The sequence below is a fragment of the Cheilinus undulatus genome, linkage group 11, assembly GCF_018320785.1.
Source record: "Cheilinus undulatus linkage group 11, ASM1832078v1, whole genome shotgun sequence".
NCBI lineage: Eukaryota > Metazoa > Chordata > Actinopteri > Labriformes > Labridae > Cheilinus > Cheilinus undulatus.
The window spans coordinates 46,334,251-46,352,815 of NC_054875.1; the positions used below are offsets into that span (position 1 = coordinate 46,334,251).

The 18,565-nt window shown below is 39.5% G+C and overlaps 2 protein-coding genes across 3 annotated transcripts in view; both read right to left on the bottom strand.

Annotated features, from left to right (window-relative positions):
- LOC121517796 (tubulin alpha chain-like) overlaps positions 1-18,565 on the bottom strand; it is a 1,079,624-nt gene that overhangs the window by 939,548 nt on the left and 121,511 nt on the right. The window lies entirely within an intron of this gene.
- lama5 (laminin, alpha 5) overlaps positions 1-18,565 on the bottom strand; it is a 135,307-nt gene that overhangs the window by 17,054 nt on the left and 99,688 nt on the right. For both annotated transcript variants that reach the window (XM_041799810.1, XM_041799809.1), the window contains exons 33-51: positions 18,247-18,362; positions 17,558-17,769; positions 17,265-17,466; positions 14,097-14,241; positions 13,671-13,811; positions 11,739-11,900; positions 9,361-9,468; positions 7,926-8,009; positions 6,131-6,361; positions 5,587-5,700; positions 5,369-5,499; positions 5,194-5,274; positions 3,844-4,058; positions 3,599-3,699; positions 2,575-2,758; positions 2,029-2,169; positions 1,783-1,934; positions 1,545-1,655; positions 1,323-1,434 (exon numbers count right to left, since the gene is read on the bottom strand). In XM_041799810.1, coding sequence (XP_041655744.1) covers positions 1,323-1,434; positions 1,545-1,655; positions 1,783-1,934; positions 2,029-2,169; positions 2,575-2,758; positions 3,599-3,699; positions 3,844-4,058; positions 5,194-5,274; positions 5,369-5,499; positions 5,587-5,700; positions 6,131-6,361; positions 7,926-8,009; positions 9,361-9,468; positions 11,739-11,900; positions 13,671-13,811; positions 14,097-14,241; positions 17,265-17,466; positions 17,558-17,769; positions 18,247-18,362 — 2,743 coding nt within the window. The remainder of the gene's footprint in view (positions 1-1,322; positions 1,435-1,544; positions 1,656-1,782; positions 1,935-2,028; positions 2,170-2,574; positions 2,759-3,598; positions 3,700-3,843; positions 4,059-5,193; positions 5,275-5,368; positions 5,500-5,586; positions 5,701-6,130; positions 6,362-7,925; positions 8,010-9,360; positions 9,469-11,738; positions 11,901-13,670; positions 13,812-14,096; positions 14,242-17,264; positions 17,467-17,557; positions 17,770-18,246; positions 18,363-18,565) is intronic.

The following is an 18,565-nucleotide window of genomic DNA, read 5'->3' on the forward strand; positions in this document are numbered from 1 at the left end:
TTTGTGCCCATTCATTCTGTTGAGCATTTATGAGATCAGGCACTGATGTTGGACCAGAAGGCCTGGCTCGCAATCTCCATTCCAGTTCATCCCAAAGGTTCTGAATAGGGTTGAGGTCAGGGCTCTGGGCAGGCCAGTCAAGTTCCTCCACACTGAACTTGTCAAACTGTCTGTATAGTCCTTCTTTGTGAAGAGAAAAAAGGGCCTTCCCCAAACTGTTGCCACACAGTTGGAAGTATAGCATTACCCAGAATGTCTCAGAATGCTAAAGCGTTAAGATTGGCCTTCACTGGAGATTAGGGGTCTAGCCCAAACCCTGAAAAACAAACCCATCCTGTTATCCCTGCTCTACCAAACTTCACTGCTGGTTTCCACTGCGCCACAGTCCAGTGTCGGACTGCTTCCCATCACTCCATCTGATGCTTGGCATTGGATTTGGTGATATGAGGCTTGCATGCAGCTGCTAGACCATGGAAACCCATTCCATGAAGCTCCTGTTGCACATTTGTAGGGCTTACACAGGGTTCCTACAAAGTTATGAAGATCAATTTTAAGACTTTTAAGACCTTTCCAAGTTCCCAACTGAGAAAAATTAATAACACTTTTTGCCCACCTGGATCAAAAATAAAAGACTGAAGATTTCTTGGTAAACTGGACCTTTAAATGTACTATTAATACAATTTTAAACTGTGTAGAACAAGGATTTTTTTGGGCCTTAGATCCTCCTAGCACATTTAAATTTTGAGCACTGCTCTAAATACTGTTAACTGTAACATGGAAGAGCACATTACACATAAAAGAATGATCTGAAGTTTATAATGTTGGCTAGAAAAACAAAGACCGGATACAGACAAGTCTTCATCAATGCGTCTTCTCAAATTCAAGACTTCTCACTGGTAAAAGCAAGACTTTTTAAGACCTTTGAAGGATCTGCAGAAACCCTCAGAGTGTTGGAGACTTTTACGCACCATGCGCCTTAGTAGCCTGTGATTTTACATGGTCTTCTGCTTTGTGACTGAGTTGATGTTGTTCCTAAACGCTCCCACTTTCTAATAATATCACTTACAGTTGACTGTGGAATATCCGAAGTTTAAAAAACTGTCTTATTGCAAAGGTGGCATCCATCACAGTGCCACGCTTGAAGTCACAAAGCTCTTCAGAGCGACACATTTAGGATCACAGATGTTTGTAAATGGAGACTGCATTGTTTGGTGATTTTATGGCGACAGGTCTGATTGAAACACCTGAATTCAGAAAGTAACAGGAGTGTCCAAATGCTTTTGTCCATATTTTGTTGGTGATCTCCTTGTCCTCAGTCTTACCGTTTATGTTCATGGTCATATTGTTGATGAAGGACAGCAAGTCTTCTGCTCTCTGGTGAGTGGTGGTGGTACTGTCACGCACGTCACCAACTCTGTCGGTCATCATTGCAACCTGAAATAAACACAGAAGCATAATGTTTGAGTGAGATCACGACTGACAAATGAGATTTCCACACAATGAAGGGCAGTGTGTTTAAAGAAATGCATACTGAGAAATCTCACCTTATCCTGCAGTTCATTGATGTCATCGTTAATATTTACAATCTCAGCCTCCAGCATGTCGGCCCGGGTCCTGCTGTCATCCAGAGTGCTGTTGTAGTTCTCTATGGCACGCTAAAGTCATGAAAATTGAATCAAATAAACATCTAGTAGAATAACACTGAAGTAAAGAAGTCTTACAGGCTGACACTTAAGCCTCAGAGTTAGTCTGTGTTTGTGTTTTATGTCTTTGAGCACTCACAGCGATGTCCTCCATAGATTTGTTGACGTTGCTGAGCTGCGCCCACGCCATAGAGCTGGCATTCAGATTGGTCAGCTGACCTGCAACAGAGCGGAAGTCTTCGTTCATCTTATCGAGATCCTCCAACAGGACGATGACGCAGCTGTCACACACTGAAAGACAAAAACAGAAAAACTGAAAACCACATCTCTTTCTTGCATAATCCTGTTTAATGTAAACATTCAAGCGTGTGAATGTCTGACTTACGTTCACAGTGCATGCCGTGCTGCTTCTCTACAGGTACGCTGTATTTTTGCGAGCAGGTGTCACACTGTTTTCCCGTCATCCCGTCAGGACAGCGGCACTCTCCTGTGCGGGGGTCACAATGAGCTCCTTTGCAGTCGCACTCTGCAGAGACGGAAGTTGAAACAGGCAGGTTGAGTTTGTGATTGAATAAAAGCAGCAGCAGGAAATCAACCCCTCAAAAATTTGGGTAAAATAAGTCAGACACACCAATCTAGGAATACCCAAAATAAATAGAACGCTGTGTTTGAACCTTTTGGAGAACAAGCACAATCAGGGTGTCTTTATAGAAAGAGCTGAAACTTAATGACCTGCTCTCATCAGACAATTTTCAGAGGAAGTTAAATGACCTGGAGGCAAAAACATCTGGTTGCAGATGCTTTGAAAGAATTTGGATTGTAGTTGACTTTAACATGTTTTTCCTGGTTAAATAATACATAAATAAATCCACATATATATATATATATATATATATATATATATATCTCAATAAGTCATGCGTTCACTCACTCCTGCAGCCGTTGGGTCCGTAGTCCCAGAATCCAGGAGCGCACTGTTTACAACTCGGCCCGTTGACTCCGGGCTGACACGCGCACTGACCGCTCTGAGGGTCACACGGCTGCACGAGAGCCGCAGAGGCTTCGCAATCACACTGACGACAGCCAGAGCACGAGTCGAAGCCAAAAGAGCCATCCTGGAAAACCAAATAACAGCTTAAGGTAGGGAGCACGTTAAGGTAGAAAAGATGCATTCTAGCTCTCTTGGTTTGTCCGAAGAGAAGAAACTAGTCATGGACTGTAAGTATGCGAGAGAACTCCAATTCTGAAAAAGTTGGGGCACTGTGCTGTGCCAACCACAAATGACAGTTAAAAATGTATCATGCAAAGAAGAAGCCAAATTTAACAGGATCCAGAATGCCACTGTCTTTATTCAAAATGTACTGAGGCAACATGGAAAACTGTTCTGTGGTCACATGAATCAAAATTTGAAATTCTTTTTGGAAACCATGGACATTGTCCTGCACAATAAGGAGGAGAGTGTCCATCCAGCTTGTTCTCCTGGCTCAGTTCTAAAGCCTGCATCTCTGATGGTATGGGGTTGCTTTAGTGCCTATGGTGTGGGCAGCTCTAACATCTGGAAAGGAACTATCAATGCTGAAAAGTAGAGAGGTTTTAGAGCAACATATGCTCCCATCCAGACAATGTCTTTTTCAGGGAAGGCCTTGCCTATTTCAGTAGAAAAAATGCTAAACCACACACGTTTATCAGTATAGGTACAAGAAAAACATGGCCCTGTCCCTACTTTTTTGAGACACTGAGTGCCACCAAATTCAAATGGTAAAATATCTCAGTTTCAACATCTGATATTTTTTATGTTCTTTTTTTTGAATAAAATATTGATTTATGAAATCTGACAATCATTGCATTCTTTTTAGTTTACATTTTACACAGCGTCCCGACATTTTTGGAATCAGAGTTGTAAAAAATGAAGAAATCAATGCTTTATAACCAGAAAAAAGGAGAATCAAACGTACCTCACAGCGGTCACAGTGCGGCCCTGTGACCCCTGGTTTGCAGCGACACTGTCCGGTGTGAGGGTCACATGATTCAGTGCCACATGGAGAACAGTTGCATCCTGGGTAAAAGAAAACAAACACAGCTCTTTACTTCACTGATTTGTCCTCTGACATAATTTTTCACACTGTCATCTGTTCCTGTAGCTGAATAAAATGATAAGGATGAGAAATGAAAATAATCTTGAGGTGGAATCCGGACTCACTGGTGCAGTTTTTGGCGGTGACGGCGTCGCCATAGAAACCGGGAGCGCAGGTCTCACAATGCGGCCCGGCTGTGTCGTGCATGCAGCTAAGACACTCGCCGGTCAACGGGTGGCAGTCTGTGAACAGCATGTTGGGGTCGGTGTTGCCGTTGCAGTGACACAGCTGGCACCTGCTGCCAAGCACCATTGGGTTGCCGTAGTAACCAGGGGCACACCTATGATTTAAGGCACAAATTTAATGATACATTTACCCTCATGTTTAAGAACTTGATCTAATGTCTGTCTTAAATCCACATACATAATATGAACATCTTTTTAATGGGAATGTCTTAAAGTTGCATGCCTGCTACTACTTGCATGAAAGCAGTCAATTAAGAATGGTATGGATGCCCCTTTTTACCACTTAAAGAAGAAGAAGAAGAAAAAAGAAAGAATCCAAAGTCATAATAGGAGATACAAAGTCAAAATTATTAGATACAAGGTCATAATTATGAATTTAAGTCTCGTCATTTTTATCTCATAATTTTGACTTTTTAATCTCATAATTTTTTACATTTTATTTTATAGTTTTTATCTCATAATTTTGATATTTAATCTCATAATTTCAACTTTTTATCTAATAATTTTGATTTTTTACCTCATAATTATGACTTAGGATTTTTTTTAAAGAATTGCCATATTTTCACATTTTTCTTTTTTATTTGGCAGAAATGGGCTTCCATAATAAAGCCAAAAGTGAAAAACAGAAAACATTACTTTTAATGGCTTTAGGAGCCAAAATCCAGTGCAAATGATGGGACCTGATAATTTATGACCTTTCTGACCAACCACCAGGCTTTTACATGACAGCTTTTATAATCTGCCTCTATCAAATCGGACAAATTACCCTACTTATGATGGGAGATGTCATTAGCAGATATTATAAACATTTATGTGCACTTAAACTGTGTTTTATTGGGGTGTATGGCTGTAAGGAAAAGCACATTTTTTTAGGTTAAGTCTGACATTATTGTCCAGTATTCCTTGATATAATCCCAGCATAGATCAGGAAATCTTAGAATAAATCCAGAGCCAATTAAATACATTTCTCTGTTTAAACAAGGCTGTAAATGATGATAAATTAGAAATTACTACTGCTTAAATGCAGCAAATCCTCATCTTGAACTCAATAAAATATAATAAAGATAATCAAACATGCAAGCAAGACCAACAAAAAAACAAGAAATTAATAAATGGTGCTTTAATACTTAAACATCTTGATACATGGGAGTTTTAGGGTTTAAAATGTGTATTTTCAGGCCTAGAGTTGTTAAAAGCAAACCCAAACTGTGCTTTAGAAGACGCTTTTACCTTTCACAGTTTGGTCCAGCATACCCGGGCATGCACAAACATTGCATCCTGTCTGTTTTCTGCACACAACCCTCTGCAAAGCTGCAAAAGACATCAAAAATATTACAATACACACAATTCAGGAAGACATAACTGAGAGTAAATGAGATGTTTTAATAGAACGAGTTGCACTGACTTGTTGGATGGGACCCTCAGAGGGCACGGACAGCTGGAGCAGGACACCGCCTGTCCATCCAGGGTGTTATTACCGAGGAAACCGCCCTGACATTTCTCACAATGGTCGCCTGCTGTGTTGTGTTGGCAGTCCTGGAGAAACAGACAGAATGATTCATCTTCAAACAGGAGAATGATAACAAGAGGGAAAAGGATGTTTGTATGGTTAGAAGTCCTCACCAGACAGATTCCTGATTCATCCAGACAGCGGTCAGAGTGTCCGTTACAGTTACAGGGGACACATTTACCCAGAAACAGACCGATGGTGTCTCTGTAGTAGCCTGGAGCACATTTCTATAGAGGAAAGGACAAACACTGAATTAACAAGTTTTTATCTATGTTTTTAAGTCAATTAGTAATGTTTCCATCTATAAAATAATAGCCAAGTTACTGTTTAAGTATTTTTTTTTGTTCAGAGTTGTGTTAAATTTACAGTCTTAGAGCTGTAAATTCTCAAGTTTAGGAGGCTGTAACCCAGAGACAGTTTCTAAATGAAAAAGACACAGTACAAAAAAATAAATCTTAAATCAATTTCACTTATTGGTTGTTATTCTCCTTGGCTTAGATTTTCCTTGATTTTACAGACTTTGAACAGTCTGCATTTTTGCAAACAAAGCTTATGCAACTAGAAATACAATTCTCTAAAACAAAATCAAGTTATTAGTTTAAACAAATAAAAAGAAGAGACATTCATCCACTGAATGTCAAGGATCTTGTTGCTCACCTGGCACGAGTCACCTAGGTAGTTTGCAGGACACATGCAGATCTCCACATTGTTGGCGTGACGGCCAGATAGCAGGCTCTCGGCACCCTCCAGCACGGCACCGCGGAGTGATACAGAGTGAGCCGACTGGGAGTGCAAAGCCCGGATCTGCAGAGACTCCAGACCGACCAGAACCATCATCAGCTCCTCACGAGAGACCGAGTTACCGGTCTGAGCATGACGGAAACTTCCCTGAGAGATGACAAAGAAATGTCAGACTTTTATATCGAACTATTTCACTCCTAGAAGGTTAAAAACTAAAATATACTTCAGTCATCTGAAGAGATCAGAGTCTTCAAGCATGGTGCTCCAACTGTGAAGTCTGGTGGAGGAGGGATAATATGTTTTTTTTTTTTCAGGGTTTGGGCTAGGTCCCATATCTCCAGTGAAGGCCAATCCTATGGCTTCAACATACCAAGACATTCTGGACAATGCTATGCCTCCAACTGTGTGGCAACAGTTTGGAGAAGGCCCTTTTCTATTCCAACATGACTGTGCCCCAGTGCACAAAGGACTAGAAAGACATGGCATGAGTTTGGTGTGGAAGAAGCTGACTGGCCCACACAGAGCTCTGACCTCAACCCCATCCAGCACCTTTGGGATGAACTGGAATGGAGATTGCAATCCAGGCCTTCTCAGTGCCTGACCTCATCAGTGCTCTACAGAACTGATCATCAACTGGCGGCCTGGGGGCCATATCAGGCCCTCCACATCTTCCTATCTGGCCCCTGGAATATCATCAAATCAGGACGTGCAGAGGAAAAACACATGTTGTGTTATTTTTTTTTTTTAATAAACTCTCTACAGCTATTAAAACAACTCAAAAAAAAAGAGATTGTAAAATCTTATCAGGAATGACTTTATGTTTCATCCATTTTTCAGAAATCCACCTGTCAGTCATTACTAGCAAATGCTATGCATGTTAGCCGTGTTTTTATCTGTCCATTCTTGAGAAAAACTGCTGTTTTCTGGGGAAACTTGTTTTTTGGGAGTGCAACTGTCTTGCTGCGGTTTTACCACTTACAACTACATAGCATGTTAGTATCAAACCCAGCGACAGACAACACGACAGTCACAGAAATTTTCAGCTAGAATATCTTGATTGCCCCCTTGTGGCCAGCTGTGATATAGGGACTGATCTCACCGTTAGAAACTGAAAATTACATACATTCGAAAGAAAAGAAAATATTTAAACAAAAGTATTGTTAATTAGACCTTTTCAAAAATGTGTTTAATTTTTTGAAAGTTTGTAGTTGATGACCCCTGCTCCACTGAATGAATGAACACAAATTCCAACAGCAACACCCCAAAATCTTGCAGAAAGCCTTCCAAGAAGAGTGGAGGCTGTTTTAGCTGCAAAAGGGGCCAACTCCATATTAAAGTACATGTATTTTAATGCAATGTTATTGCAGTCCCTGTTGGAGTAATAGGCATCCAAATACTTTTGTCCATATAATATAGTTGCATGTTTCACATCACATACCAATAGCTTTAGGAGTCAGGTTAAGAATGCAAAATCTGTGCATCTCAGAACTCTGTAGCTCTTATTTTCAACCTTCAACATGAATCAAATTAAAAAAGATTTACCTTCAGGAATGAATATTTGAATTACAGATGACAGTTTTTGGGAATTAATCCAAACTGACATGTAGCTGCCAGTTTGCGTTTAAGAATATATCTTCAAACATAAATCTTCTGACTTGTGCAGCTCAAAAAAACAAAAAAAAAGCAGCGAGGGCATTAAAGGTGACCTTACCTCAACCATGTGAACTATTCCCAGGTGAGGCTCCTCAGGTGATGAGTATTCTCTCTCCATGAACACCAGAGTCATCTGGTTACCCTGCAGGAGAACGAAGGACAGAAGGAGTCTTTAGAGCAGAAAATATCAGACTGAGTTTTGACAAGCAGGGGTTTTCTTTCTTGTTGTCTTTATGAGTATTGATGCCTGCTTTTATATCAAGTATGCACACTTTTTCAGTGTATTTTTAGCAGAGATTGAAGGTAGGCTCTTTGAGCTGTCTCCTAACTGTGTTCTGCTGAGCAGAACTCAACAATCATTAACTTGTTTTAAATGCATCAAAAACTACAAACATGGGGATCAGAACAAGTTATTCATTACAATCAAATCCAAAGCTTGATCTAAGTATTAAAAATACAACCACTGAACAAGTGGATGAAGCCAAATTACAGGAGTTATAATAGACAAAACATTATCATGGAATAAATATACATAGAGAGTACGAACTAAAATGAGAAACACTTTGCCCGTGGTCTAAAGATGTGTAAAATATATAACACAAAAACAAGCAATCCAGGCTTTGGTTCTGTCACATTCAGAATATTGTTCAGCAGTTTGGTCCAAAGTTTCACTTGGAAATGAAAGAAAAGTGCAGAGCAGAGCAACATGTGTGGATCTTTCTTGTGGGCTGAGAACAAATGTCCTAAAAGTTATGAAAGTCTTTCATGGTTGGAAGTGAGCAACAGATTGATGTACTTGTTGATGTTTTTTTATGAGGAATGTGCAGCAAAGAAACCTTTAATCTCATATGAAAGATGGTCTTTTAGTGCAGAGATGCACAATTAAGTGACACATACATGCAGCTGGACGGTATTTCACCATACTTAGATTTAAAACAGCTGGACAAAAACACACAGTGGTATATGGTGCAATGACAGAGAAGAATGCATTCCCAAACTATCTAAAGGAAGATTTAAAAGGAACTTCAAGAGTGCTACCTAAAGAAATAATCTAATTTACTAATTTTTCTAAGGTGGAGAGTCTGTCTGCTCTGAGGTTGTTAAAATTAGGGTCATTCAAATTATCTAAAATCATGATAAAAAGGGCCTCAGGCTGGATTCAAACCCGGGCTGCCCGCGTACATGGTGCGTCCCTTAACCACTCGACTACCGGCGCGCCCCTAAAATTTTTTTTAATGCAAAACAAAAACTGATATGTTTACATAGGGATATAAGTGCTCAGTCAGGGCTTACTGCATTAAAAAAAGTCTGTTTGGCAGCTGTACCATAAATATAATCTAATCACAGTGTTTGAAAATAATGAACATTCATCTCTTAGAGGCGTGTAGAGCACAGGAACACACTGACTCTTCTCAGTGATGAAATCAGATGTCAGTGTCTGGATGTCTGTGTATGTTTGAATGCAGTCATGTTTATGTGTGTATAATTTGTACCTTGAGAATAATGTCAGGCCTGGAGGCTTCTGCAGGCAGAGACAGCACGTCTCCTCTCATGGTCTGAGTGTGGAGACGATACCGCAGATAACCTCCATAGGATGAGACCTGGAGGAGCAGGGATGAACGGTACGTTAGGAGATACTCAGGAAGCAAACAACAAAAACAACAAAGAAGCATCAGCAGAAGGTAAAAATGGAGATAAAGCCTCAAGTTAGACAGGAAAATTCAGGCACAGAAGCAGATCAGGGCTGTTTTCCTTAATCCAGACAACAATGGATTACATTCAGACTGTACGGTCAAAGAGAAACAAGATCTGAGGCCTGTGGGAGATGGAATGTCTTTATTTCTATGGAGACCATGCAGGTTTTAGCAGCGCTGACATTTGAAGCAGGTTTATGGAGCGTTACTAAAAACAAAACATCGGCGTGAATCACACGTGAAAGCTGTCGGTTGAAAGGCACAGACCAAACACTGATTTTAATCTGAACACCTCGTCTGAGCCTCTGGATCAGGGTACGGGATATGTCTGCCTCTCTGTCTTTGATTTGCACAGTCTAGGTGTGTGTTGTTGTGAAATGCATTTTTAACTTTGTAATGAAAATCCCCTGGGTTTAGCTTGATCTCTGAGTGTCAGCTATAAATGCATTAAACACATAAAAGACATACAGTGTATTGCACTGTTTGTACTGTAATTATCATGCTGTAATAGTATCTATTATTTCATTTTCAATATGTTGCCTAAAAACCTGTTCTCAGTTTTATAAGGAAAAGGGAGACAAAGGATGAGACTCCTAAGCCGTAGTGCTAAAAGAGTTAAGATAACTCAATTATACCTCATTTTATTTGGCAATAAACTCACCAAAATTTCATTTTCATCTACAAAACCTGTTGGGATTTGTGCTGATGCTGAAAGTGACCATTGCTTTAATTTTAAGAGTATCTTGCAGGTTGAAGACCCCAGTGAGTCAGCTTGTAAGGAAAAATTTTTAGAAGGATAATTCTTAATGAATTTTACACACTTTTACGTTATAATCCAGGGTGGATCAATGCACATGCTAGCCAAGGCTGCAGCCTAGCAGCCCCACATGTGCAAAGGACCCTGGACTGGGCACACTTTAAAGTTACTTCAGAGGAAAGAATGGTATTAACCTATATCCAATTAGCACCTGATTAGATAGGTAATATGGACCACATTTAGCTGACCAAATCAACAGCTGGCCTGGTGTATTTTCAAAGAACTTGTTACTAGCTTACAGATCCATTTTGAATGGCTTTCAAGGAAATAACTGGTGGATATGGAGTTGGACCAGGAGCTTAGACACCAGACCAGACCCAGACTACAACAGTCTAGTGGACCAGTAGCTTTATGATGACAACAGTCAGTCTGGAGTTTCTTCTAGCTTTCTGTTTTTGACTCTTCATGGTTTAACACTTTCTCCTCAAACACCAAAGTTTTGTTTCTCTTGTCTGAAAATGTTTGATTGTTCTTCCACGGGGTCATTTAAGCCCAGAAATGTTGGCCCCTTAAGTGGAAAATAACCATTTACTCAAGAACTCTCATCAGATCTGAACTTTGTGTAACTGAAACAAAAGCGAGTTGTTAATTTGTCTTCTGAAGTTGATGAAGCAACATTCTGGCATTCATGACAAACATCTGTGGAGGATCGACTGGATAAACATGATCATCTACAGCTGTTTTGAGAGCATCTGACAGCGTTCAACAAAATATTCCAGATTGTCAGGTCATGTCTGATGTGTTTGTGTTATCACTGATGTGGTTGATGTGTCATGGAAACACTGAATCTAGAGCCATACAGAGAGAATGATCAAAACTCCCTTTATAATTTAGTATTAGTTCAACTTTTATTAAAGTAATTTATGTAAAAACATAAAATTTTCAAGTGTTTGGGAATGTGATTTTGTTAAAAACATCAAAAATGTTGGGACAAAAGTATCACTGGGATTTGAAAGTTGAAAAAAAGACCACATGAGAAAAACTTTAACATTTTCACTTGTAACTTTTTCACCGTTTTGTTGGATTTTGTTCACCTATTTCATATTTCTCTTGGATATGATTAAACAGCTAGTCCACAAAACTGAACTGTTTCCTTTGACCCATCCGTATATCTTCACTTTTACTTTTTCTTTATTATGAGAAAACAGTCATCATGGCTTTCATGAATTTTATGAATACCCTCTCTAGCGTCATCATATTAGAATTTTAAGTTTTTAAAGCTGTAATTGAAAGGTTTCTCTTGTTGTTCTGTACTCTTTCTCAGCTATAGATGTCTCCTGACATGCATAGAATGCAATAAATCATTACCGCTGATTTTACCACTGGAACCACCTTCTTTAAATCTCACATTCTCTCTTACCTTATCTCCCAGGTACGTTTTTGGAGCATGCCAGTGCAGGTCCTGGTAGACGTCCGGCACATCGCTTAGGTCAGCCTCCACAAGATCCTGACCAGGATACACAGTGACTGGTACTTCCTGTCTGTCTGCTCCCAGCAGCACCCAGCCCTCCATGTTCATGATCTACAGGAGAGGAGAGAGGAGGATCAGGAGGAGATCAGAGAAATAGATAGATTTGTGGCTGCCGTCTAGCTGTTTTGTTGTAAAGGTTTATTAGAGGGATAGCCAGTGGATAGAGCTGGAAACAGGGAAGAGAGAGCAGGGAATTTCATGTAGCAAGAGTCACAGCCTGGACCTGAACCCAGGCCTTCCACGCACATGCAATGAAACTTAACCACCAGGCCATCTGCGCCCCAACTATTGTCTACCTCCACAGACCCTGCATGTACATAGATGCACATGACATTTAGGCTTTCTATACAACATTTCTGCAAAAAGAATCTGTAAGAGATTTTTCAGGAAGCTGAAAATCATCTGCTTGAAATGTTGGGAGAATGTTCTATGATATCTTTAGTAATTTTCTTGAATATTTTTTCGAGCAATTTCATGGGAATTTAGGAAATTTGTTTCAGGAACTTGTTTGAATATTTTCAGGCATTTTAATGTAAATTTGGGAAATGTATTTATAATTTCTGGTAATCTGATTTGGATATTTGAGGTAATATTGCTTTGAATTTTTTAGGTATTTAGAAACTTAAAATGTTTCAAGGGAATTTGATTGGGACTTTCTAAGGGAAGAAAGGAGCTGCTGTTTGAGTTTTATTAAAGAATTTTCATGGGAATGTCAGAGAATATATTTGAAATTTTTGTGGATTTTGGTAATAAATTTGGGGGGGGGGGCATTTTTTCTGAATTTTTTTCAGAAATGTAAATAAAACTATTGGGGAAAGTTTCACTGGAATGTTCATGTTTTATGAGAAAATTTCTTGATTTATTTGTGGAATATTTAAAGAAATTTTTTTGGGTATGTTTTTGTTGGATACTTTTAAAATATGTTTACAATTTTACGTTGAATTTTAGGGAATTTGTGTAGATATTTGGAAAAAATTTCTTTCAATTTCAGGGATATTTCAGGAAATGTGTTCGGAAGTTTGGGGAAATTTTATATGAAATAGCTGTGGGGATTTGCTTGAAAATTTTCAGGTGTGTACATGGTATTTTGGGGGAAAGTTTTGCTGGAGTGTTTAGGCTACACAATCTAAAATTTTGTCTAAGAATTTTAACAGATATTTTGGGGAATTTCTTTGAAATTTTGGGGAATTTTTGAGGATTTTGGAAAAGGAAAATTAACAAGAAATTCTATACTTTTAGTAGAAATTTTGTTCCTGCTTGGCTTAAACAAGTCCTTGTGGTCCATGATCAAAATGACGCCCCTATCCTTCTCTCCTTGATTCCTCCATTTCTGACTGACTGAAGATCTCCAACAACTGACTACCTGGCTGATACCCAGCCAAAGCATACGATCTAAAACCAATCCAGGCCTGTATTTTCTGCAGAATCCGGACCTTCAGGGGATTTGTAGACATCATTTTCAGTCAAAACTAACTTCGGTTAACAGACAAGGCTGAGGTTTAAAACTTCTCACATGCCAAATAATGATCCCGAAATAGAGGGAGAACCTAAAAGTTGCTCCAAACAAAAGCTCAGGTCTCAGGAGGATATACTGTATCTAAAATCTGTCTTGGCTACATCTTGAATCAACATTTTAAAAGTCCACAGAGCATTTTAGGTGAAGAAACATTTTCCGTAATTTAGGATTTTAAATATTGATAACCCATTAGAAGAACTCTAAATTTGAGTCTTATTTTCACTGCAGCATAAAAATCCTGCAGCAGACATAGAGAATGATTAGCATGTGAGCATGTGTAGGGATTTAGGAAAGTCTGAAAGTACCTCAGTGCGTCTTTTGTCAGAGCTGCGACAGCGGTCCGTAGCTCCGAAGCAGAAGCAGCTGGTGCAGCCTTTAGGGTTGGTTGGGTCCAGGTGGAACGTACCAACTCTACACTGATCGCACCGAGAACCCTGAACGTTCTCCTGCAGGAGGAAGAAAAACAGCAGGTAAAAAAGTCATGTAAGTGCAGAAGGTGTGAGATTGTGTGTTAAGGATGTCCAATTACCAATCCTTTGATGTTACATGTTTAAACAACATAGTCAGTCTTATTTTTCTGATCAGTAGTGTGACTTTACTTCACATGTGCAAATGTAAATTTTATAACCTAAGAGCAGACAAAGCCTTGAGGTTCCCTGAGGTCTTGGTGCACCACCCTAGAAGGGACCTGGACCCCAGGTTGGGAACCAAAGGTCTAGAGAGTAACCCACCTTGCAGATACACTGTCCCGTGAAAGAGTCGCACACTTCCTCCTCTGTTCCCGCCTCGTTGCAGTTACATGGCCTGCAGTTGGGGTAGCCATAAAAACCAGGGGCACAGCGGTCGCACTGACGGCCAACGATGTTGTTCTTACACCTGGAAGAAATCATTGTTCATTCAAAAAACTTCCCTTACAAGCCTTTGTATATTACAGTAAAGATATTAAAACAAGCAGAAGGAACATAGAGGTGCATGCGTCTGTACATGTGCAGTTTACAGAAATCTCCATCCATTGAGCACAGTTCACAAAAATGAAAACATGAAAAAAAACATGATCACTATCAGGATTAAAATGTTTGTTGTAAATTACACTTTAAATGTAGGCACCTTTGACCTATTTGTATCTAAATAAGCTTCAGCCTTGCAGGAGATAACATTTTATTGCTTCAGTTATCTATCATAAAGGGCTGATTGATTCTAAATATTTCCACTTGTTGAGCAGCTATTCTGTCAGCTGACTGCAGGGCACATGCCACTGTGTGTGTTTTTGAGTGTGTGTTAATGCCAGCTGCCCCGATCCTCTGTGATAACAGCCTGTAGGGTAGAGAAACACTTTCAGCTTTACATCCTAGTCATGCCCGGACAAAGCTGGCACATTCCTGTCTGTGTGTGTGTTTTAGAGTTTGTCTGTATGTGAAAGAGAGGAATGATAGAGATTTCAGACATCTTACAGCAAGAAAAACAGCACTGTAACACAAAGAGGACAGAGAGCAGGGCTAAGTTTGAAAAATGTGATATAAATGATGATTTGGCTGCTTGAAATGGAAAAATAGCTATGGAGATCTTTTTTCCAGGTGGAAACTGTAGCAGATGTTTAGATTTTCTACCATAATCAGAAGTTTGCCATATGTGAGAATAAGGTAGAATTATTTACTTATTAAAAATAGCATCGACTACAGCAGCTCCGTTATGACAAAAATCATCACAATAACTTTTGATGGATATTGAGGTCACAATTACAGACACTTCACTTCAAGTTACTGTCTGTAGCAAAGCACATTCACTATTCAGGATTATCAACCTGCAAAGACATTCTATCCATGCATCTAAAGATATTAACATTCCATCCTTGCCTTTAAAGAGGATGTCACTTTGCCACGCTTATAAACAGTCAGAATGTCTTAAAGCATTCCATCCTTGCTTCTAAAGATGATGTCATCCTGTCACACTTATGAAACATTCATTTCTTGCCTTTAAAGATGAGGTCATTGGTTTACACTAATAAAATATTCCATCCTTGCCTATAAAAGTGTTGCTGTCCTTTCATAACAACAAAACATTGCATCTTTTCCTTTAAAGATGATTTCATCCTGTAACACTTAAAACTCATTCCATCCAAGCGTCTGAAGATGATGTTAACACTCCAGCAAAGCATTTAAAGAGCATTCCTTTTTGTCATTGAATAAACATTCATACCTTGCCTTAAAAAAACAGAGTCATCCAGTAACGCTTATGAAACATTCCATCTTGTCCTTTTAAGATGATGTCATCCTGTAACACTTATAGGACATTCCATCCATGACTCTAAAGATGATGTTAACATTCAATCCTTGCCTTTAAAGAGGATGTCACTTTGCCACCCTTTTAACATTCATACCTTGCCTTTAAAGATAACGTTGTCCTTTACTAGATCCCAAACGTTCAATTCCTGCCTTTAAAGATGCAATTTTTTTAAACATCATAAAACATTCCATCTTTACTTCTATAGTTGATTTCATCTCGTAACACTGAAAAGACATTCTATCAAAGCCTCTTGAACATGATGTTAACATTCCATCCTTGCCTTTAAAGAGGATGTCACTTTGCCACACTTTTAAACATTGAAATACTGCATCTGTAGATGATATCATCCTGTCGACTTATGAAGCACTAATTCCTCGCCTTTAAAGATCATGTAATCGGGTAATACCAATAAAAGATTCCATCCTTGGCTATTGAGAGGATGTTGTCCTTTAATACCAACAAAACATTGCACCCTTGCCTTTGAAGATGACATCTTTTCAATCTTATAAAATGTTCCATCCTTACCTATTAATACGATGTCATCCTGCCATGCTTCTAATACATTCCATCTTTGCCTTTTAAGATGTTATCCTTTAACACCAATAAAAGATTCTGTTCTTGCCTATATAGATGTTGTCCTTTAATACCAAGAAAACATTCCATCCTTGCCTTCAAAGATTTCATCATGTAACACTTTTAAACATCCCATCCTTGCCTTTTAAGATGTCATTGTTTAAAACCAATAAAAGATTCTGTCCTTGCCTATAAAGATGATGTTGTTCTTTAATACCAATAAAACATTGCATCCTTTCTTTCAAAGTTTCCATCATGTAACACTTTTTAAACATTCCATCCTTGACTTTCAAGATGTCATCCTTTAATACCAATATAACATTCCGCTGCTGCTTCTAAAGACAATGGATGGAACAATCAGTAAGGTTTAGGGCAAGATAGGTTTGGACAGCTTTTTCCTTTAACAAATAAAATCATAATTTAAAAACTAACTTTTGTATTTACTCATGTTATTTTTGTTTAATTTTAACATTTAAACGTTTGATGATCTGAAACATTTAGGGTAGCAAATATGCACTGTTCGTGGATGTTAGCTAAGTGATGAATTTTACTACTACACCAGGCTGAATACAGTGGCAGGACTGCATCAAATGATGGACATTATCACAATTAAAATATCTGAAGGATCAAATAACAGAGGCAGACTGATAAGGATGAGGGCAGACAGATGTTTTGTTGTTGCCAGACTTAAGAAGAGCAGCAGCAGCTTCGACAGAACTCAGACAAGAGTTGGCAAGTTCATCTGGCCAACACAGAAGCAATCAACCCAGAGAGAGATTCAGAGCCAAGATCATGTCAGGAGACAAAACGGGCGAGAAATGACTCCCTTTTTAGGCAACACAGGCCTGACATTTGAGAGCTGAACTTACTGAACTAGAAATCTTGTTATACATCACAAGTGATGCCAGTGTGGCATGCATTAAAATGAAAGGAATAAGAAGAAAGTAGCTGTAGTTCTGTCATGACCAGAAATGCAAAGATAAGTCTGATTTTATATCATATATGGTTAAGAACATTGCTTGTACATTTTTTTTTTTAAGTACCTGCACTGTCCACTTGTCGTATCACAGCTCACATCTGGGGCGATGATACCAGAGTGAGAGCAGTTGCAGACCTCACAGCCCACCACTGGGTGGCAGCCAAATGTCTGGGGCTCACACTGGGTGCACTCAGGGCGGACAGTCCTCGGCGGGCAGATACAGTCACCAGTGACAGGCTCACACAGCCTCGTTCCACAGTTACAGGCTGAAAGAGGGACATTAGTGGGTGAATTTGACACAAAGAAGTAAAAAAATCCAACAATATATGTAATTTAATATGTAAATCAGATACTGACGTCTGCAGTTAGGGAATCCCCAGTATCCTGTGGCACACATGGAGCAGTCTCGGCCAATCACGTTGGGTCTACAGCGGCACTGCCCGCCGAAGGTCTCACATGTGTCGCTCTCAGCTCCGACTTCATGGCACGCACACGGCATTGCACCATTGTTGAAGAACGCTGACAGAGAAACAGCAGAGCTGAGGCAGAACGGAGAAGCCGTAGACGGACTGGAGGAAGTAGGAGAAGACAGGCGTCACTGATCTCCTACAGAGAAGTTCAGTTCTGATTGCACATGCTACAACACCGTGGCTGAAATACATGCATGTGCAGAAGCAGCATCCTGTGGTCATGCACTCAGACTAGAGGGCTGCTGCAAATGAAGCAGTTTGGGGGTTTGTGCCTTATACGCAGGAGGTGAACTACGACTTCTGCAGCCACCAGATCATTTCCACATTTGTTCCTACCGAAACTTGAAGCAGGGCCAAAGATATATTCCATTAACTCTGTCGGGGACATTCTCAACAATTCTGACCACAAGTAAAGGGAAACATCACCATGGATCAGAAAGCAACTTCTCTTTTGGCCTTTTTCTAAGTAACAATACTAAAGAGATGATAGAGTTGTACTTCAATTTGAATCCAAATGCTTTGAAAATAATTAAACTGAGTGACAGTGCTTTGAAACTTCTCTCCTATGATACTGACTTGATGTGGAAGCTGTTTTGGCCACAGTTGCTGATGAAGTCGTAGGATTTATCCAGAGGTTCTTCATTCAGGTAGCTGGAGCTGTAGCTCGCCTCGGGCACCACCAGCACATAATCCTGCAGAGACACAAAATACCAGTGAAGAGGACTGAGGATGAAGATTTAAAAAGAACTCTTCTGCCAGTTTGAGCCTCTAAACTCAAGGAGGATTTAAAGTGTTCATAGCGTTTAGCAGCTAAAACTGTTCAACCCAAGTTCCAAAAAAGTTGGGGCGCAGTGTGAAATGTAAATAAAGTCAGAACTGAATGATTGTCAAATCT